This window comes from Oncorhynchus keta, chromosome 37, assembly GCF_023373465.1.
Source record: "Oncorhynchus keta strain PuntledgeMale-10-30-2019 chromosome 37, Oket_V2, whole genome shotgun sequence".
Lineage (NCBI taxonomy): Eukaryota > Metazoa > Chordata > Actinopteri > Salmoniformes > Salmonidae > Oncorhynchus > Oncorhynchus keta.
Genome location: NC_068457.1, coordinates 11,984,018 through 12,004,668, shown reverse-complemented (window position 1 = coordinate 12,004,668; position 20,651 = coordinate 11,984,018). Strand labels below are relative to the sequence as shown.

Here is a 20,651-nt window from a genome sequence, read left to right as displayed (position 1 = left end):
AAACGTGCCGCTAATAATATGTTCAACAGGCAACTATACATAGACAAGATCCCACAAAGCACAATGGGAAAATGGCTACCTAAATATGATCCCCAATCAGAGACAACGATAAACAGCTGCCTCTGATTGGGAACCATATCAGGCCAACATGGATACACAATTCCCCTTGATAACCCACCCTAAATCACACCCCGACCCAACCAACATAGAGAATAAACAGCTCTCTATGGTCAGAACGTGACAATTACGCACACCTGTCACCATCGTTACGCGCATCAGCACTTCTTTGGACTCACCTGGACTCCATCACATCTTTGATTGCCTCCCCTAGATCTGTCACTTCCTCAGTTTCTTCCCCGTGTCTGCATTCATGTTGTTTTGTTTCCCTTGGCCAGACGCTGTCTGTATTTTGTTTCATGTACGTTATTTATTAAATATTCACTCCCTGTACTTGTTTCTCGTCTCCCAGCATCTGTCCTCACAGATTCGGCTATTACAGCCATACCGTTGCTGACAGGTGTATACAATCAAGCACAGAGCCATGCAATCTCCATAGACAAACATTGGCAATAGAATGGCCTTACTGAAGAGCTCAATTACTTTCAACGTGGCACCGTCAGAGGATGCCACCTTTCCAACAAGTCAAGAGGTCAAATTTCTGCCCTACTAGATCTGCCCCGGTCAAATGTAAGTGCTGTTATTGTGAAGTGGGGCAACAACGGCTCTGCCGCGAAGTGGTAGGCCACACAAGCTCACAGAACGAGACTGCCGAGTGCTGAAGTGCATAGGGCGTAACAATCGTCTGTCCTCAGTTGTAACACACACTACCGAGTCCCAAATTGCCTTTGGAAGCAACGTCAACACAAGAACTGTTCGTTGGGAGCTTCATGAAATGGATTTTCATGGCCGAGCAGCCACACACAAGCCTAAGCTCACCAGGCGCAATGCCAAGCATTGGCTTTAATGATGTAAAGATTGCTGCCATTGGACTTTGGAGCAGTGGAGACGCCTTCTCTGGAGTGATGAATCACACTTCACCATCTGGCAGTCCGACAGACGAATCTGGGTTTGGTGGATGCCAGGAGAACCTGCACCAATGCATAGTGCCCGCTGTAAAGTTTGGTGGAGGATAAATAATGGTTGGGCGTTTTTCATGGTTCGGGCTAAGCCCCTTAGTTCAAGCGAACGGAAATCTAAACGCTACAGCATACAATGACATTCCAGATGATTCTGTTCTTCCAACTTTGTGGAAACAGTTTGGGGAAGGACCTTTCCTGTTTCAGCATAACATTTCCCCCGTGCACAAAGCAAGGTCCATACAGAAAAGGTTTGTCGAGATCGGTGTGGAAGAACTTGACTGGCCTGCACAGAATCTTGACCTCAACTCCATCGAACACCATTGGGATGAATTGGAAGGCCGAGTGCCTGCCAGACCTAATCACCCAAAATCAGTGCACTAATGCTCGTGGCTGAATGGAAGCAAGTCCCCGCAGCAATGTTCCAACATCGAGTGGAAATCCTTCCCAGAAGAGTGGAGGCTGTTATAGCAGCAAGTGTGGGACCAACTCCATATTAATGCCCATGATTTTGGAATGAGATGTTCGACGAGCAGGTGTCCACATACTTTTGGTCATGTAGTCTATGTAACATTGTGACTCGAGAGAGAAGCCAACGGTCGTATTCTATTGCAGCAATACAGTGTGATTGCGTCACGAGTGAAGCAAGACCTATTGTTGGATTTGAAGGAGAACAATCTGATTGATAGTTAAAATGCCTCAACGTCATTAACCCTCGCACCACCATGAACTATTAACACCTTCATCTGCATGAACTGACAGGAACTTGTCATAAAATACCCCAGGGTTGCCGGGGTTACAGTAAGCTATTTGCATAGGACCTGAGATGTTCGAAAATCATAACAATAGCAAGCACCTACATCAGGCATCAGTCCCTTCACAAGATCATAGACCTGAATAGATTTAACTGACTTTTAAATATGAATCACATAAATATTGATTTCTTTAGCCAGCAGTCATGCAAAAAACGAAAAAATGCTTAACTTAAACAAAACCCTTGTCCACAAAGAAGAGTAAGGCCTTTACTTAAAATGATACAATGTAGAGAGATCAGCACCCTAAATAAGTAATACAATATTCAAATGTTAAAGGCCCTCCCGTGGAATGGTTTCATCATTACTCTGCAGAGGCCTGGGCTTCAGATGCGACGGGAGCTTCAAACATACAATGCCAGGCTGTGGAGCGTATCTGGGCCTGGCGCCCGGTTGGTGTGAGATCAGGGAGGTTGTGGGGTTCTCAGTCGCCCTGCAGAGCAGGAGGCTCCTCCAGTCCTACCCTGGCTGTTAGGACTAGACCAACGAGTTGCTAGCCTAGCCTATACAGTTGTATACTTGTTCTAATTAGTCCACTTAGTGTTCTGTCTGAAACACTTTGGGTAATCGAACAGTGAATGTTATCCCCCGGCTGTTCAGTTGACGGTGGTTTTATATAGGCTGTCTGGATTTAAAAGTGTGCTCAATATGAGATATCAGTTGTATAATGAGGTGTGGATAATAATGTGTGTGTGTGTATGCTTTGTGTGTGTGTGTGTGTGTGTGTGTGTGTGTGTGTGTGTGTGTGTGTGTGTGTGTGTGTGTGTGTGTGTGTGTGTGTGCGGGTGTGTGTGGTGCGGGTGTGTGTGGTGCGGGTGTGTGTGGTGCATGTATGGCTAGTGTGTGTGTGTTTGTGTGTGCCTGTCTGTGTGTGTCATCACCCTGCGCTGGGCCTCTGCGGTGAGCGACACTAGAGATGAATTACAATGTGACGGTGTCTCCTCTGTAGCTACCTCAGTGCTGGAGATGTGATTTAGATAAATCACATCGTCCACTGCAGGGCTGGAATGAACTACTGCAGTAGATTTCTATGGGCCTGGACTGCAACATGATATGGATGATTTGGGCTTAAACTTAGCATGCAATACTTTCAGCCGTTCCAAGAGGAATTACTTACAACAAACAGTTGGATTGTGGGGTTTGAAACAATGGAATGTTAACATATCACTATTTCTGTGGACACAACCTGTCACGCCCTGATCAAAGTATTTTGTGTTTATCTTTATGTATTGGGTCAGGCCAGGGTGTGGCATGGGGTTTTTGTATTGTGGTGTGTTTTGTCTTGGGGTTTTTGGTGTGTATATATTGGGATTGTAACTAGTGGGGTGATCTAGCAAAGTCTATGGCTGTCTGGAGTGGTTCTCAATCAGAGGCAGGTGTTTATCGTTGTCTCTGATTGGGAACCATATTTAGGCAGCCATATTCTTTGAGTTTGTCGTGGGTGATTGTCCTTAGTGTCCTTGTTCCTGTCTGTGTTAGTTTTCACTAGTATAGGCTGTTTTCAGTTTTCGTTACGTTCTTTGTTTTGTAGTGTTTGTGTTTTAGATTCGTGTTATGTTTTTTTTCATTAAACATGGATCGCAATCTACACGCTGCAGTTTGGTCCGACTGTCCTTCACCACACCTAGAAAACCGTTACAGAATCACCCACCACAACCGGACCAAGCAGCGTGTCAACAGGCAGGAGCCACAGGAGAGGCAACAGAGGCAGCAGCAGCAGGAGCAGCAGCAGCTGCAGTGGGAGAGGCTGCACTACTTGGAGAAATGGACTTGGGAGGAGATTCTAGACGGGAAAGGACCCTGGGAACAGCCTGGAGATTATTGTCGCCCCAAAGCCGAGCTGGAGGCAGCAAAAGCAGAGAGGCGGCATTATGAGGAGTTAGCACGGCAGAGCGGATGGAAGCCCGAGAGTCAGCCCCAAAAATGTATTGGGGGTTACAGGGAGTATGGCTATGCCAGGTAGGAGATCGGCGCAAACTCCCTGTGCTTACCGGGGGGCTAGAGAGACCGGGCAGGCACCGTGTTATGCAGTGGTGCGCACGGTGTCCCCAGTGCGGGTGCATAGCCCGGTGTGGTATATTCCAGCTCCTCATATCGGCCGGGCTAGAGTGGGCATCGAGCCAGGTAAGGTTGGGCAGGCTCGGTGCTCAAGAGCTCCAGTGCACCTGCACGGTCCGGTCTATCCAGTACCACCTCCACACCCCAGCCCTCCGGTAGCAGCTCCCCGCACCAGGCTTCCTGTGCGTGTCCTCGGTCCTCGGTCCGGGACCACCAGTACCAGCACCACGCATCAGGCCTACAGTGCGCCTCGCCTCTCCCGCGCTGCTGGAGTCTCCTGTCTGTTCAGCGCAGTCAGAGCTGTCAGCCTGCATGGAGCAGCCAGAGCTGCCAGTCTACATGGAGCAGCCAGAGCTGTCAGTCTGCATGGAGCAGCCAGAGCTGTCAGTCTGCAAGGAGCTGCCAGTCTGCAAGGAGCTGCCAGTCTGCAAGGTGCTGCCAGCCTGCATGGAGCAGCCAGAGCTGCCAGCCTGCATGGAGCAGTCAGAGCTGTCAGTCTGCATGAAGCAGCCAGAGCTGTCAGTCTGCAAGGAGCTGTCAGTCTGCAAGGAGCTGCCAGTCTGCTAGGAGCTGCCAGTCTGCAAGGAGCTGTCAGTCTGCAAGGAGCTGTCAGTCTGCAAGGAGCTGTCAGTCTGCAAGGAGCTGTCAGTCTGCAAGGAGCTGCCAGTCTGTAAGAAGCCGCCAGAGCTGTCAGCCCACATGGAGCAGCCAGAAATGTCAGTCTGCATGGATCAGCCAGAGATGTCAGTCTGCATGGAGCAGCCAGAGCTATCAGTCTGCATGAAGCAGCCAGAGCTGTCAGTCTGCATGAAGCAGCCAGAGCTGTCAGTCTGCAAGGAGCTGCCAGTCTGCAAGGAGCTGCCAGTCTGCAGGGAGCTGTCAGTCTGCAAGCTGAGTCTGCAAGGAGCTGCCAGTCTGCATGGTGCTGCCAGTCTGTAGTCTGCAAGAAGCCGCCAGAGCTGTCAGCCCACATGGAGCAGCCAGAGATGTCAGTCTGCATGGAGCAGCCAGAGATGTCAGTCTGCATGGAGCAGCCAGAGATGTCAGTCTGCATGGAGCAGCCAGAGATGTCAGTCTGCATGGAGCAGCCAGAGCTGTCAGTCTGCATGAAGCAGCCAGAGAGGTCAGTCTGCAAGGAGCTGTCAGTCTGCAAGGAGCTGTCAGTCTGTAAGGAGCTGTCAGTCTGCAAGGAGCTGCCAGTCTGTAAGAAGCCGCCAGAACTGTCAGCCCACATGGAGCAGCCAGAGCCGCCAGTCAGCGTGGAGCAGCCAGAGCCGCCAGTCAGCGTGGAGCAGCCAGAGCCGACAGTCAGCATGGAGCAGCCAGATCTTTCAGTCTGCCCAGCGCCACCAGTGCCGCCAGTCTGCCCAGCGCCGCCAGTCTGCCCAGCGCCGCCCGCGCCGCCAGTCTGCCCTGCACCGCCAGCGCCGCCAGTCTGCCCTGTGCCGCCAGTCTGCCCAGCGCCGCCAGTGCCCCCCGTCTGCCCAGCGCCGCCAGTGTCCCCAGTCTGTCCAGCGCCGCCAGTGCCCCCAGTCTGCCCAGCGCCGCCAGTCTGCCCAGCGCCGCCAGTGCCCCCAGTCTGCCCAGTGCCGCCAGTCTGCCCAGCGCCGCCAGTCTGCCCAGCGCCGCCAGTGCCCCCAGTCTGCCCAGTGCCGCCAGTCTGCCCAGCGCCGCCAGTCTGCTCAGCGCCGCCAGTCTGCCCAGCGCCGCCAGAACTGCCAGTCGGCCAGGATCTGCCAGTCGGCCAGGATCTGCCAGTCGGCTAGGATCTGCCAGTCGGCCTGGATCCGCCAGTCAGCCAGGATCCGCCAGGATCCGCCAGTCAGCCAGGATCTGCCAGTCAGCCAGGATCCGCCAGTCTGCCAGGATCTGCCAGAACTGCCAGTCGGCCAGGATCCGCCAGTCTGCCAGGATCCGCCAGTCTGCCAGGATCCGCCAGTCTGCCAGGATCCGCCAGTCTGCCAGGATCCGCCAGTCAGCCAGGATCCACCAGAACTGCCAGTCTGCCAGGATCCGCCAGTCTGCCAGGATCCGCCAGTCTGCCAGGATCCGCCAGTCAGCCGGGATCCGCCAGTCAGCCAGGATCTGCCAGTCAGCCAGAATCTTCCAGATCTGCCAGTCAACCAGAATCTTCCAGATCTGCCAGTCAACCAGAATCTTCCAGATCTGCCAGTCAACCAGACTCTTCCAGATCTGCCAGAACTTCCAGTCGGCCAAGATCTGCCAGTCGGCCAGGATCCGCCAGTCTGCCAGGATCCGCCAGTCAGCCAGGATCCCAGAACTGCCAGTCGCCAGGATCCGCCAGTCTGCCAGGATCCGCCAGTCAGCCAGGATCTGCCAGTCAGCCAGGATCCGCCAGTCAGCCAGGATCTGCCAGTCAGCCAGAATCTTCCAGATCTGCCAGTCAACCAGAATCTTCCAGATCTGCCAGTCAACCAGAATCTTCCAGATCTGCCAGTCAACCAGACTCTTCCAGATCTGCCAGAACTTCCAGTCGGCCAAGATCTGCCAGTCGGCCAGGATCCGCCAGTCAGCCAGAATCCGCCAGATCCGCCAGTCAGCCAGGATCTGCTGAGACCATCCAGCCAGGAACTGGTAGATCTATCTACCTGCCTGAGCTTCCTCTCACTCCTGAGCTTCCTCTTACTCCTGAGCCCTCTTAGTCCTGAGCCCTCTCACTCCTGAGCTTCTTCTCACCCTGAGCTTCCTCTCACTCCTGAGCTTCCGGAGCTTTCTCTCACTTCCGAGCCAGTCCCGAGCCAGGATCCTTCAGTCCATCTGCTCCTCAGTCCAGTGGGGTTCTGGGTGAGGACTACTAGGCCATGGTCGGCGGCGAGGGTGGACTATCCAGGGACGCAAGGAGAGGGGACTAAGACATTAACTGAGTGGGGTCCACGTCCCCGCGCCGGAGCCGCCAGGACAGACGCCCACCCGGACCCTTCCTAGTTTTGAGGTGCTCTTCCACCTTAGATTCTGTCACGCCCTGATCAAGTATTTTGTGTTTATCTTCATGTATTGGGTCAGGCCAAGGTGTGGCATGGGGTTTTTGTATTGTGGTGTGTTTAGTCTTGGGGTTTTTGGTGTGTATATATTGGGATTGTAGCTAGTGGGGTGATCTAGCAAAGTCTATGGCTGTCAGTGGTTCTCAATCAGAGGCAGGTGTTTATCGTTGTCTCTGATTGGGAACCATATTTAGGCAGCCATATTCTTGAGTTTGTCGTGGGTGATTGTCCTTAGTGTCCTTGTTCCTGTCTGTGTTAGTTTTCACTAGTATAGGCTGTTTTCAGTCAGTGTTTGTGTTTTAGATTCGTGTTATGTTTTTTTTCATTAAACATGGATCGCAATCTACACGCTGCAGTTTGGTCCGACTCTCCTTCACCACACCTAGAAAACCGTTACACAACCATCATTTGTTGACTCGGGTCAGCATGGTATTGCTCCCAGTGGCGGTCAGTGCCGTTTATGATGAGGGAGGACAATTTGTATATATTATTTTTACAACATAAGTGCGCACAGGTCAAGAGAGCTTATCTACGGTGTAGTCATTAGTCCAACAGATGCAAACGAGAGTTTCTATTGGACAAATTCATTTTTTTTTTTTGCTTCCGTTTAAAAAACTTTTTCCAACAGAATCGGTGTAATGAGTACACCCCTGATTATGCGTAAACACAGTTCACTTTCATAGCATCCAAGGTGTATTCCTTGGATGCTATGCTTTCAGTACTAGATTCATTCTGTGATCCTTTGATTGGGTGGACAACATGTCAGTTCATTCTGCAAGAGCTCTGAAAGGCTTCCTCTGGAAGTTGTCATAATTAGTATCTATGGAAGGGGGTGTATTGAAGTCAATGTACCCAGAGAAGGCAGGAAGCAAGCTCTCCTTCGGCTACACCATAGTGCTATCCTACAGATTGCTGTTGAGGTTACTGTAGACCTTCATTGCAAAACAGAGTGTTTTAATCAACTATTTGTTGACATGGGAATATATTTTGCATAGTTGTATCCAAAAAGTAACTTTTTAAATGTTTTAAAAATGTTATTTGTATTAAATTCACTGAGGAGGATGGTCCTCCCTTTCTTCCTCTGAGGAGCCTCCACTGACTTCTACCTACTAGGAAAGCTGGCCAACCTGTAGCATTATTTGCCGATTGATAAAACATCTACTAATTGTTGTGTTTAAAACTAGAGCTGACAGGTAAAACTGTAGAAACAGCACTGCCGTAATAACATTAGAAATAGTCTTGCTTGCCTGACTCATAGCGATCCACTGTGGGAAGAAACTACATGATTTGCCCTTTTTAAAAATGTACCTTCTGGGCTGACAACACTTTACCAATCAACCAAACAAGTCATCTCTGCCGAGTTGTTCCTGATAGCTCTAAACAAACAGATGGGAAATGGGAATGAGACAGCGATTATAGAGTCGTTAGAACTGAAGTCACAGAGCAACAGAGCCAGAAGCTACAGTGTTAGGATATTAATGGGAGTGTTGCACTCACTGGCAGCCTCTGTCAATGACTTGATCTGATCTTATAGCCCTGGGCAGTTTAGTAGACGTAATCCGCCTCATAGATAATAATGGGCAGACTGAGACACTGTTATTTCCCCCCTAGTCTGGGATACTCAGGATGGGAGCAACAACATCTAAAGAAACTGAACCACAACTTGTGCTCTTTGTTTTAATGATCATATTGATAAAGGGAAAAAAATAAAAAAAGATTCTCTCTGGGAATAATGTGAGTTAAAATGATCTCATATTCTCTCTGGATTGTCATTCGTTGGAAAGTACCTAACTTTGCTGTAGCTGTGCTTATATCTCACAACAGGTGAAAAACTACTCCTAAAAAGTTTTGAGAGGTTTCTAGAACAGCCATGATTTGTCATAGTGTCATGAATGCCGGGACAGCTTGTGTCAACGCACACACTCCATGCGGGTGGTTTGTATCATAGCTATGCTCCTGCATAGCTACCCGGCACAGCAAAGGAGGTTAGTATCCCCATCCCTACTGTTCTCGGTCTCTAGCTGAACCACTGCTTTGAGCCCAGGACTGCTCCTGTGCTCTCATTTGACAGTGATTAAAAATCTCTCCTCCATACAGTAGAAAAACCCCAGAAGAAGAGACTCTTCCCACTTCCTCCCACTGCCGCCGCTTCCTCCCCACTTTATGACAGCTGTGACAAAATAACTAGCCCTCTCATTATGTTATATGCAAACAATGATAAAGGGGACTGTATGGAGATGTCATGTTCGACAATCAAGCAGGGGACCTCTGACACGCAGCCACCAGCGTATAATAAAGTGGGCCTGACTGCCACGTCTCCTCGACAAATGACACCACACTTAATTTGCTGTGCAATGTTCCTGTAATTAGAGTGAATTTGGCACAGGCACGGGGACAGACAGCTAGATCAAGGTCTTGATGAATTAGGGGTCCACTGTCAAGATCAAATCACATTAATCAAGGTGGCCGTGTGTAGAGACAGATTTTCTTCCCCCTCTACTTCCCTGGTGCTGTGATAAATAGCCCTGCTGAAGCCAGGCAAACAGTATGTATCACCATCAAATCTACTGAATTGAAATGGAAATTAAGCCGAACACAGTTTCCAGAATTCTATTGACTTTGTGTTTTACTACTAGCATTGTTAAGACAAAGATAACGTCGTTACTATAGCAAAGTCAAAAAACGTTCTGGTTCAATTTCACTTGTTAAAGAACTGAGATGTTGCTACCAAACCAATCATGGCCACTACTAAGCAAGCTAAATATCCAACAGACAGCACAATAACCTGAAAGTTGAATGAATGTACATGTAAGCATCACATAACCAATTACAATACTGTATTGGTGACCTCTGTACTTTGTGACGGCCCTGAATTTTTCTGAACCGTCTCAGTGCTTCTCCTTCCAATAGGACACTTTCCCTTTAATTCCCAATTAAATAGCCAGCATCAGCTGCGCAAAAGTGGGGTTGTGATGGAGACGTGAATGAGGATGTGTTCAACCCTCAGTTCCCGAAGCTTCTCTATTCCGTTTGTTTTGTAGCCTAAGAGAGTTTACCCAGGATCGGATCCACTCTTTGTGTCCGTGGACTACACCTCTCCGTTCTTCGTGGCCTTTCTCCGCTGGAGATCTATTGGCGGATTGGATTGTCTGACTGACCACCACCTTTTTGTATACGGTATTTCATTTGTTTTGATATAATGTATACTGTGATGATTTATGTAGTTAGTTGTAGTTTGAGGACTTAGTAAGAGTTGATACGCTTTAAAGTTCTGTGGTAAAATATTGTTATATTGATTGTATGATTAATACTGGGTTTACGCTACACTTGAATGAACGGACAAACATTGTGTGACTAAGGTCACGGGAGTTCCCTGAACTCCTTTACCGGGCTGGACTCTTAGGCCCGAGGTACAGGACATTTCTGGAGGAACCAGAACTCATTGTGATATTATTATATATATGTGTGTGTGTGTAATCATTGGTGTTGCTAATACAACCCACGCAAAAGAATATAGTTGTTTTTGAAGTTCTTTCCAATGTTTTAAGGGTTTATGAAAAATGTATCTCCATCCTGACTTTTACATAAGTTCTTTGTATTGGTGTAGACTTGACGGACCAGATGGGACTCATTCCCTCCCAAACCAAAAGGAGAAACCAATGTTTTCTCTGGTAGGCACAACCTACCTGGCACCCCTATAAATAATAACCTCAGGTCAAAACTGTTACATAAAAAAAGCTTGTACTGTGTGGGAGAGTAATGATGTTGTTTTCTTGGGACCAAACAGATTAGGTCCACTATAACACAGTAAGGAACGTAGAGGACTGTTGTAGGTAGAGGGGGAAAGGTTGTGTGTGTGTGTGTCAAGTCATTTGATGGATCCAGCCCTGTACAGCTAACTAATGGAAAGAGGATGTGTATTGGCTGGCCACAGGCTTGTAGGTTGATACCTGGCAAAAAAGCAACGCTGTCTCCCATAATCATCAACTGTTATAGGAAATGAGAGATGTGTAAGGAACAATGTTAACATTCTGTATGAAATGACATTGGATAGTAATTTGTAAAGATAATAATATTTCACCTGTTATATTAAATCTGGCCAACACTATCGCTCTCATCCTTTAAAGGGAAGGTTGCCCTTTAAATACTATGCAGTGTTGGCTAAAACAAGGCCATCTAATAGCTAATTTCTATCTATTAGTGTAAACAGCTTGTGTATACAGTAGAGACCAGCCTGACTTACCCATGCATGGCATGTAGGGTGTGTGGTTCATAGAGGTATCTTCCCTCATGGTGACGCATGTCAATCGGGATGGGCGTGTGGAACGTCGGGAAGACGTGGTGAGGCGCTGCAGAACAGAGAAGAAGAGGGCGAGACGGAGAGAAAAATTGTTCAGACTCATAAATAAGAGCTGGGCTTTTCAAAAGCTTCGTTTCAAAGGCAAAACGGGGCTACAATAAAGCAACATGAATTTCATTGCAAGCTGAGCAGTTTCGCCTAAAATATTGGCACTATCACACAAGGGGAGTGGAATAAATAAATAATCAAAGTCATCCTAAGAAATCCTACATCTTGAACATAAAAGATCTCCAACTGGGCTTTTGACAAAGACCTGCAGCTCGTCAGTCTTTGAACTAAGAGGGATGATGGACTGCATCAAGGAGAACTGGAGTCCCGACGCAAACTGGGCCTGACAGCATTGGGAAGAGGCTTCTTCTTCTAGCCCCCTGCAACAACACTACCCATCCAAACAGTAACAGCAGCTCTGACGTCTGAGCAGGCGGTAGACAGTAGACACCGTAGACAGCACTGACTGGGTAGTATAGTGTACCCAGCTACTCACTCAGTCACACTCTAGTCTAAAGCATGCTTGTGAACATGACAGAATCAAATTCCCGAAATGCCACAGTATTATTTAGCTGTGAGACAAATTATTATTCAGGGTTATACAGGATACATGAAATACATGAAATAAATACAGGATACATGAAATAAATTGTAATTGAATTTACTTAAGATATATTAGTACATTTACAAAATATGTCTTAGTAAATGCTTAGTAATTGAAGCCGCTTTCTCAGCAAGGCTGTTGGAAGAGACCTCATTTTTGTTTAAGACGCACAGATAATTTTAAGATACACTAACGTGACTTTGAAAAGTATTAGGGTTAGCATGAAACGGCTTTAAAAACAGCTTTACAGTCTCTTAACCAAAACCAGACCCAGGGACACAGGAATTGTATTATTTATGTCCGGAAACACAAGAGAGCACAGCTGGCCACGCACGGAAAACGGAAAAAAGCAAGGAAAAAAATGGAGGTTTTATGAGGGTCAGGTCATTTTTTATAAAACATTGGTGTTAGGCATTTCAAGACAAATTTGAGGGCCCCCAAGCAGACAGTCAAGGAGCAGGCCGGTCTCCAACTGGGAACTCCCCCCTGCTAAGGTACCGGTCAGTCTTGGATCCAAACTAACAGGAGGCATCCCTCCGCATGCGGCATCCCACAGCAGCTGGTCCTAATTTATGTTTTACAAGAAACTCCCTGGCTGAGATTGTTTCTCCATCCAGAACCTGTTGAAGTGAACGCTATGCTGCGTCAACTGTAACAGCATTGCCGTGTTTCACAGCAGAGATTTCTAAAGCAACCCTGGATGACTCTGGCCTGAGGGTGATCAAATGGAATTCAGTGAGGAGGTTAGTGGGGGGACTTTAGCTTCTATCTCTCTCCTGACCACACCTCTTTAATGGAGAGAGTGCTGGGCAGGCAGGTCACTCCTGAAGAGCTGAACAAGTTCTTTGTGTAGAGAGGGCAGAGTTTGTATAAGCTAAGGACACAGAGGTCAGAGGACAATGTGGGCGGAGAGGAGCCGGGCCAATCCTCTTATACTAGCATTCACAGAGGAGACCTCTGGTAATCTGGGCTGAAATAGGAGCTGTTCTGTCCACCCACCACCACAGAGTGGTTTCTGTAGTGGCCACAACTGTTGGCCTGTTTGAAGGGCTTAGTTGTAGTGGAGCTTTCCATTCTTGGAAGACTTGGTGCTCTTTCTAAACATCCCTGTATAAAAGCCAGTCGAGAGGGGACCTGCTTTACATCACAAACAGCAGTGAAGTACCTCGGACAAAACAAACAGTGAGAAGTCAAACCACTAGGCAGCACTAGTAAGGTCACGGGATATGTGTCATGAAGACCGTTGCCTTGTTTGCAAATACAGAAGTTATAGAGTTGCACATTTCACTTGGCAGGTCATGGATACTGGGCAGCGTCCCATCGAGTCAGAAGAGACTGTTTATAAAGTGCTGAAAGGACAGGGCCGTTGGAAGACTGGTTCTATTTTAGCGTTGTTTTAGCGATCAGACTAGGAAGCAGGAGAGGAGTGGTGAGAAGCGCGAAGAGGCAGGAAGCGGGGGCTATTTCTGGCTCACAACCATCCATCACCGACAGGGCTGTATACAATGAGGAGAAGAAGAGAAGAATGGTGCATCATTCATAAACAGTCCCAGCTTCGTTATTTAGTTCCCCCTCCTTTCAGTAACGTCCCACACCATGGAAAGAGAACACTCCGATTGCCAGACTGCGATCCAACCTCATCAAGACGCCACTTCACACCATTAAATCAGCTGACATGGTCACAGCTAATACACCGTCTTATATACACGCCGTCAAACAGTCACTCGTTTTCAGTTGTTCTCTTCAGAGCTCGACAATATGTTTTTTCCCCCTTTCTGTTTGAAATGAACTAGGACCTTGTTTAAAGGTGCAGATCTAAATGGGCCTTTGGAGTAATTCCCCATTCAGCTGGTACCTACACCCTTCACTGAGGTGTAATCCAAGCCGCCCCCTGTAAAGTGTTCCAGTGGGGTAATATGAATGTTGGCAGGCGAGCACTTTGACAGCCGCGGCAGCGCTATATTTAATGTATTGTATTTGAATTATGTCCCTCATTCACCAGGTACACAATCTTCCTTGGCTTTTCTCGACAGTCTCCTTTTTTTATCACTGGGCTCAGTCGTAAAGATAATAAACTTCTGGTTTAAGGTAATTACTTAAATCAGGACAAACCTGTGTGTTAAGCAGTGCTATTAGGCGGTGTGGTGATTAATCAGACCTGTAGCGATGGTGTGATGCTGCTGGGTGATTACATCCACTGTGTAATCAGTCTCTGGGAGACCCTTGCAGTCGTTAAGTACCTAAATTAACACAAACAGCATGCTAACAACACGCCGCTTGTATCGGGCTGTGGCGGAGGACAGAGGCCCATCAGGATGTTTGGTAATGCCAGCCAGGTAGCCACCAGCACAACGCAGCACAGTGATGCATGGAGGTTATTGGTAGGTGGCTCAGGACCCAGCTGGCAAATTCTGATAACTTCCCCCTTCTCTCCCTGTCCCGCAGCTCATGGTGGGGTAGCGTAAATATTACACTGAAGGTAACAATTCAAATTGACCAATAACAGGAAGGACATGGTGGAGCTTTTGGTGTAATTCCTTATAATCACATTTGTATTTTCAAAGCTTTAAAATTGAGAGGCTACTGAGAGCTATTCCGAAAGCCAATCGGAAAATCTAAAGCCGCTTGTTCCCCTGTCATCTCCCAGAGTGCCGTGCAGCATGAGGCCTTGTGTGTAACAGCAGTTGGCATGGGGTTTTGTAGTTAGGACCCCAGGCAGATTGTACTGGAGGTATTTCCTGTCTGAGTGAGGCTAATTTCCCCCCATCATTCTGCTAGTAAGACAGAAAAGCTTTTAATTTCACTGCTGAGGTCTCTCCTCCCAGGATATCCATTAATCCGAGTGAGCCTATTACGCCCTCCAGATCTGGGATCAGTTTGGACCTGAAACAAGAGGGATTTATTTTTGCCTGTATAACAGAAAAGCAATAGGACTGTCAACACCTGATGTAAGTATACGCTGACTTAAAGACAGACACAGAATGGATTCCACTTCGTATAATTGTGGGAATGTCCCTAAGTGGATGGATCTCTGTGTGAAATAGCATGAAGAGTTGGAACGTTTAAAAAATAAGAGTTTTCCACCATCAAATGTGTTAGTGCTCCAGGCCAGGCCAGTTCAGACAGTGCAATGTACAGTCCGGTCCCATTAGAACCCAGTGTGTGTGTGTGTGTGTGTGTGTGTGTGTGTGTGTGTGTGTGTGTGACTATGAGAAAGTGAGAGGGCCTGCTGCGGTGCTCCACCAGATGTAAAAACAAATGTTATCACCCAAAGACTAATAGATGTGAGGGCCTAAGCACCGGGACATTCCAACACTGTTTCCCCCATGGGGGGGATTGGGCCCAGTCAGTGAATCAGGTGAACGCATGCAGCCTCCTGAACTCTCCAGAGCGCTCGCCTTTTGTTCTCCCCCGCTGCGTGTGAACAATGGACCTTTCTGGGTGATGGAATAAACCCTGCTCAGGGTTGGTCAATCCCACCACTGGTCCACAGAGCTGACTAGCTCAGGACGCCCATGCTGCCTCTTCAGCCTGCCTCGGGGCTCTCTCAGGGCTACGCTACAGACAGCCCCCCACCCCCGAATGGTGAAGCCTTTTTGTTGACATGTGAGAAATGTAATAGCAGGTATCCATCCGTAAGGGAGGGAATTAGTGGCTAACACTGTATGCACGCTTGTGGAATTAAAATAGCAGCTTGCAGTCTTTTTCATTGTCACAGTAAAGTCACTTTTCCGGAATAGGTCAGTGAGTGTTGTGTGGTCACACCATGGTGTGGTGTTGGGAGCCTGTTCGCTCCGTCATGTTTAGGTGACCTAGTTCTGGCTACTCTTTGTCTCCTGTCCCACCTCGACCCCTCAACCCCTCGCTCCCCTATTATCCCCTCCCATAATTCACCCCCAACCATTATTAATGGTGCATTAACTTGGCCGGCACATTGAATGAGCCTGTTTGGTTTGCACCCACTCAACCACCCTAAGCAGTCACACAAAGAGGGCTATTATTCTGGTGTCAAAACATCACTATGGTGGAAAACGCCTGTCCCACACACAGGGGAGAAAGACACAGAGGCCGGTCAGATAGATCCACTGCTACAAGACTACGGAGAAGACAGACAGTGATCTGCTGAGGGGATGAGAGTTAGTTATAGCAGCAACGCTCCTCTGTTTTCCATGTTGTGTTTAAAAACAGCTGTGGAGCATTATTGTTGTGCCTGCCTGCCTGCCTGCCTGTCTGTCTGCTGGAGTTTTGAATGTCAGGTGTACTTTGTTTTATGAGGTTTTAGATAAATTAAACAGAACCCCGGGCATGTTTCCATGACGAACACTTCAGAGGCGGAATATGACTCAGGCATGAGTCACTCACACAACAGCTTTAAAAGGCCCCCGCTGTGGTAGAACGCCACTAGAAGCCCAAGCCCTGCAGTACAAAACATTACTGAACACTACAGTAACTATGCGCTGTGGCTGTAGGACTGAATCGTGTTTTCAATTGAAAAGCAATGACTTAATATGATCAATCAGTCAAGTTACCATCCTTATTCTAGAACACAATCACATTTCTTAAGCCATATGTTTTTTCACCAGAGCTTGCATTTTTGTTGCTAGTTTCTAAAACTAAATAAAGCTCAGACACCAGAGAGAGGAAAGGTAAAAACAAACATTGGCCATCTTGAGACAAAGCATATACCCTCAAATAACCACTCCTCTTAAATCACAATACTCTGTGGCATTGTGCAGACCTGCTGGAGTGGGGCCATTTCCTGTGTCGTGGGGACGGGCCTGTCCATCATGTTGTCAGACTACAAAGTGAGAGAAATGGCCTTGGAATGCTGACTCACACAGGTTCTGTCCCTACACTGTGCTCTGTGGGGCCCCGGCCGGGTCCCAGAGGCCCCGAGTGTGCATGACAGGTACAGATAACGATCTCTGGCAGTGACCTCTCTGACTCTCTGCTCCCTGCGTTCCCAGGTCACCCTAGACTCCCGCTGGTACCCCCAGGGCGGGGCTCGTGATGCCCAAAGACTTTTTAATACAATTCAGAGATCAGCTGGCTGCCCCTCCTAGATCTCCGTGCGGTGTTGTCCTCTGCTCTCTTCTCAGCAGAAGAACATCACACAAGTTTACAATTAGAAGGTACGAACGTAGCTGAACATGGGATGGAAACGTTCCAAATTCGTAAACAACTACCTTGATAAGGAACAGGAGAATAAAGAGTTAATGCCCTCATGGAACGTTTTCAAACATAAAGGGCAGAGTAAAGAGAACAAACACACACTGTTAATGAGAAATGAAACTCTGTTAAAAAACAAAGACCCAAAACTTGTTATTCATATGGCACAAAAAAAAACACACAAAAAAGAGGCTCGCCTGCACCACACGTCAGCTGTTATCACAACAGTTAATGAGGAACGCCTGTTGTTTTTATTAAAGATGACCAACGCCAAAACATTTTCTACTAAAGGATTATTTCCCGAACATATGAAAATTGCCACAAAAGAGTTTGCATGAACAGGAAAAAACCACTGAATACAGCCTTGCTGTAAGGACTGTGTACTGGCAGCAGAGAAGTCAGACGCAGGAGAATGAAAACTGTTTCCGAACGGCGCAGTTTAATAACAAAAAGAAAACACCGGAAAACAGAACAATCAAATGGGTATATAAACCCGCGCACACCAGGACAGCCGTGAACAAGCACTTACAATAAACAGTCACCGACAAGGACATGAGGGGGAACAGAGGGTTAAATACACAACGTGTAATTGATGGGATTGGAACCAGGTGTGATGGAAGACAAGACAAAACCAAAGGAAAATGAAAAGAGGATCAGCGATGGCTAGAAGGCCGGTGACTTCAACCGCCGAACTCCGCCCAAACGAGGGAGGGGGACCAACTTCGGCGGAAGTCGTGACACTTGCTTTTTATGGAGAGATGACGGCAGGAGCCTGTAGCCTCACTAGCCTGTGAATCTCAGACCAGTGTTTCTGACTAGGACCAAGTATTATCGCTCTCCTGACCCTGCTCCGCCACTGCCTTGCTTTCATCCCCCTTTCTTTGGACATTGCGACGGGAGCCTGCTCCATTCTTGCTCCAGCTCTGCCTGTGTCGTGCTCACTGCTGTCGCTCTCACTTCAGCACTAAGCAGCAGGCCAGGCCACACATCGAACCAGCCAACGGGGCTCAGCCAGGAGGATACCTCTACACTAGTCTCAGAACCCTGGCCAAGAACTTCAGTCACATCCTTTGACATGTTCTGTAGTCTGGCTGCAGTAGCAGCTGCTTGTCTCTGTGTGTCAGTAGGCTACATCCCGCCTAGCTTTCCTTTGGTCGTGCACACAAGACTATTCAAAACCTCTAACATTCTGGCAAATATTGTTGAACAAGCCCTGTGCACACTTGCAACATTATGGGCCTGGATGAGGCTCGGGCCAGGCCTTTATTAAGACTGCAGCAGTGACTTGACTCCACCACCCTCTCCCGCCATCCCTCTCTTACACATCCCCAATAGGACACCCCTGACCCCCGTAATTCAGGGGCTGAATACCAATGGCAGGGGCACACAAACCAGGCAAACAGAACAGTGTGTAATGACAGTGCTTAGTCTGGGGAAAGTGGCTGGCCACACAAAGAGAGAAGAGTACACAGTCGAAACACGGAACTCAAACCTCTCATCTAAGCGAGTATAAGATTAACAGAGATCTCAACAACTCACAAATCAGATGGGGGATATTTTAACAAGAGATTCAAACAATGGAAAAATATATATTTTTATTAAGCAATCAACTAAAGCAGTGGTAGGCAAAGCATGTTACACCAACAATTAGTCTACAGAAGGACCATTGGCCTACTGAGAGCATCAGACAGTAATAACAAACACGACACTCATTTCATCCATTTGTCGTATACCTTAATTAACATACATACTGTACAGAAAGAACATTGACATGTATAATCCAATATTCAAATAAAAGCCCATTAGAGAATTTTGCTACTCTAACCTTCTACTGCAGTGGTCTAAATCAGGGTCACACAGAGTGATACTCGGTAGTCTTCACACACGTGGTTATGGGCTTAATAAAAGAAGACACCTGTACCATGTCAGATATAGAGTTGAAATGTGTTACATTTTGAGTTTGCATCCCAATATTACACTTTAAATACATCACAGAAGGCTGAAATATAACAAAATGGTTTGACATTGAAACCCCAGATTTACGTTGTTTAAATAATTTTTTATTAATTATGAATAACAATCCACCCATGAGGCCAAAGAGGGCGCTTTTGGTCATTGACTGCAGTAAAGGGCTACAATTGAGAAACCTATATTCTGTAACGTTTGTCGTCGGAAGGAGACCAAGGTGCAGCGTGGTAAGTGTTCATGATTCTTTAATTACTCAGCTCAGCACACCAAACAAAAACAACAACGAACGTCACGTTCTGCAGGCTTCACAGAGCTAACAAAAAAAAACAAGATCCCACAAACACCAAAAGGAGAATGACAACTTATATGTGATCCCCAATCAGAGACAACGATAAACAGCTGCCTCTGATTGGGAACCACACTTGGCAAAAAACAAAGAAATAGAAAACATAGAAATAAAGAAACTAGAATGCCCACCCTAGTCACACCCTGGCCTAACCAAAATAGAGAATAAAAGCCTCTCTATGGCCAGGGCGTGACACATTCAAGTTTTCCAAATAATACTACAATCTTGAGCTGCACTCTCAAAAGAAAGAACAGAACAAGTGAAGGTTTTTACCGACTGAGACCCTGTTTGTGAGTTGTCCTCAGACTCAGCTACTATCAATCTTACCAATCTTACCACTTTCTCATAATTACATGGACTAGAGCTCAGTGATTCCAATATAATTTGAGAGAGGAAGGGAGGAATCCCCTTGATTGTGATACGAGGGGAGAAATCATGGGTCCTGCTGGTTAGAGAGCGATGCTCACTAAACCCTGCTTGCTGCATCACACGTGTGTGTGTGTGTGTGTGTGTGTGTGTGTGTGTGTGTGTGTGTGTGTGTGTGTGTGTGTGTGTGTGTGTGTGTGTGTGTGTGTGTGTGTGTGTGTGTGTGTGTGTGTGTGTGTGTGTGTGTGTGTGTGTGTGTGACTATGGGGCCACAGCCCAGAGAGAATGCTGCTGTGCAGGACTATCAGTTCTACTCTGGTTACACCCATGACGCTGGGTCGGCTCTGTACAACTACAACCTCCAACCACTACAAGGTAATAGAGCTGACAGGTTGTGAGATATGATTGAGTTTTGCCTTCAATGAGAAATGTGTCATTACACCCACAGCTCAGAGACGAGTTTTTCCAAAATGTGTTCCCGCTGTGTTTTTAGTTGAGTTCCAACCACATGGGGTAGAGATAATATTTAAATGAAAAAGCCAGCGTATCAAGTAAGTTAAATCATACAGATTTTGTTGGTCAAATTATTTTATTTTGTTAGATATGCGTATCAGTATTTGATCTTCAACTCGAGAAAAGGTCCATCCATCCCTGCCCTGTTTTTAACATGCTGTTCAGTGAAATCTGCAGGACTGCTAGCCAAGTCATTAGCTAGTGAAAACAGATCAATCTCTCACTATTTAGTCTTCTTTCACCTTCTGACTTTCTACATCCTCCACCACCGCGATCAATGGAAACCCTGTGTGCGACCCAAATGGCACCCTACTACCCTATGGGCCCTGGTCAAAAGTAGTGCACTAAATAGGGAAAAGGCTGCCTTTTGGGATGCAGCCCCTATGCCT

General features: G+C 47.3%; 1 protein-coding gene across 2 annotated transcripts in view; it reads right to left on the bottom strand.

The window, feature by feature from the left end:
- LOC118369984 (zinc finger protein GLI2-like) overlaps positions 1–20,651 on the bottom strand; it is a 75,000-nt gene that overhangs the window by 31,662 nt on the left and 22,687 nt on the right. For both annotated transcript variants that reach the window (XR_008095494.1, XM_035754740.2), the window contains exon 3: positions 11,192–11,297. Coding sequence is in view for 1 of the 2 variants with exons in the window: in XM_035754740.2 (XP_035610633.2) it covers positions 11,192–11,297 (106 nt within the window). In the remaining variant the exon portion in view is untranslated. The remainder of the gene's footprint in view (positions 1–11,191; positions 11,298–20,651) is intronic.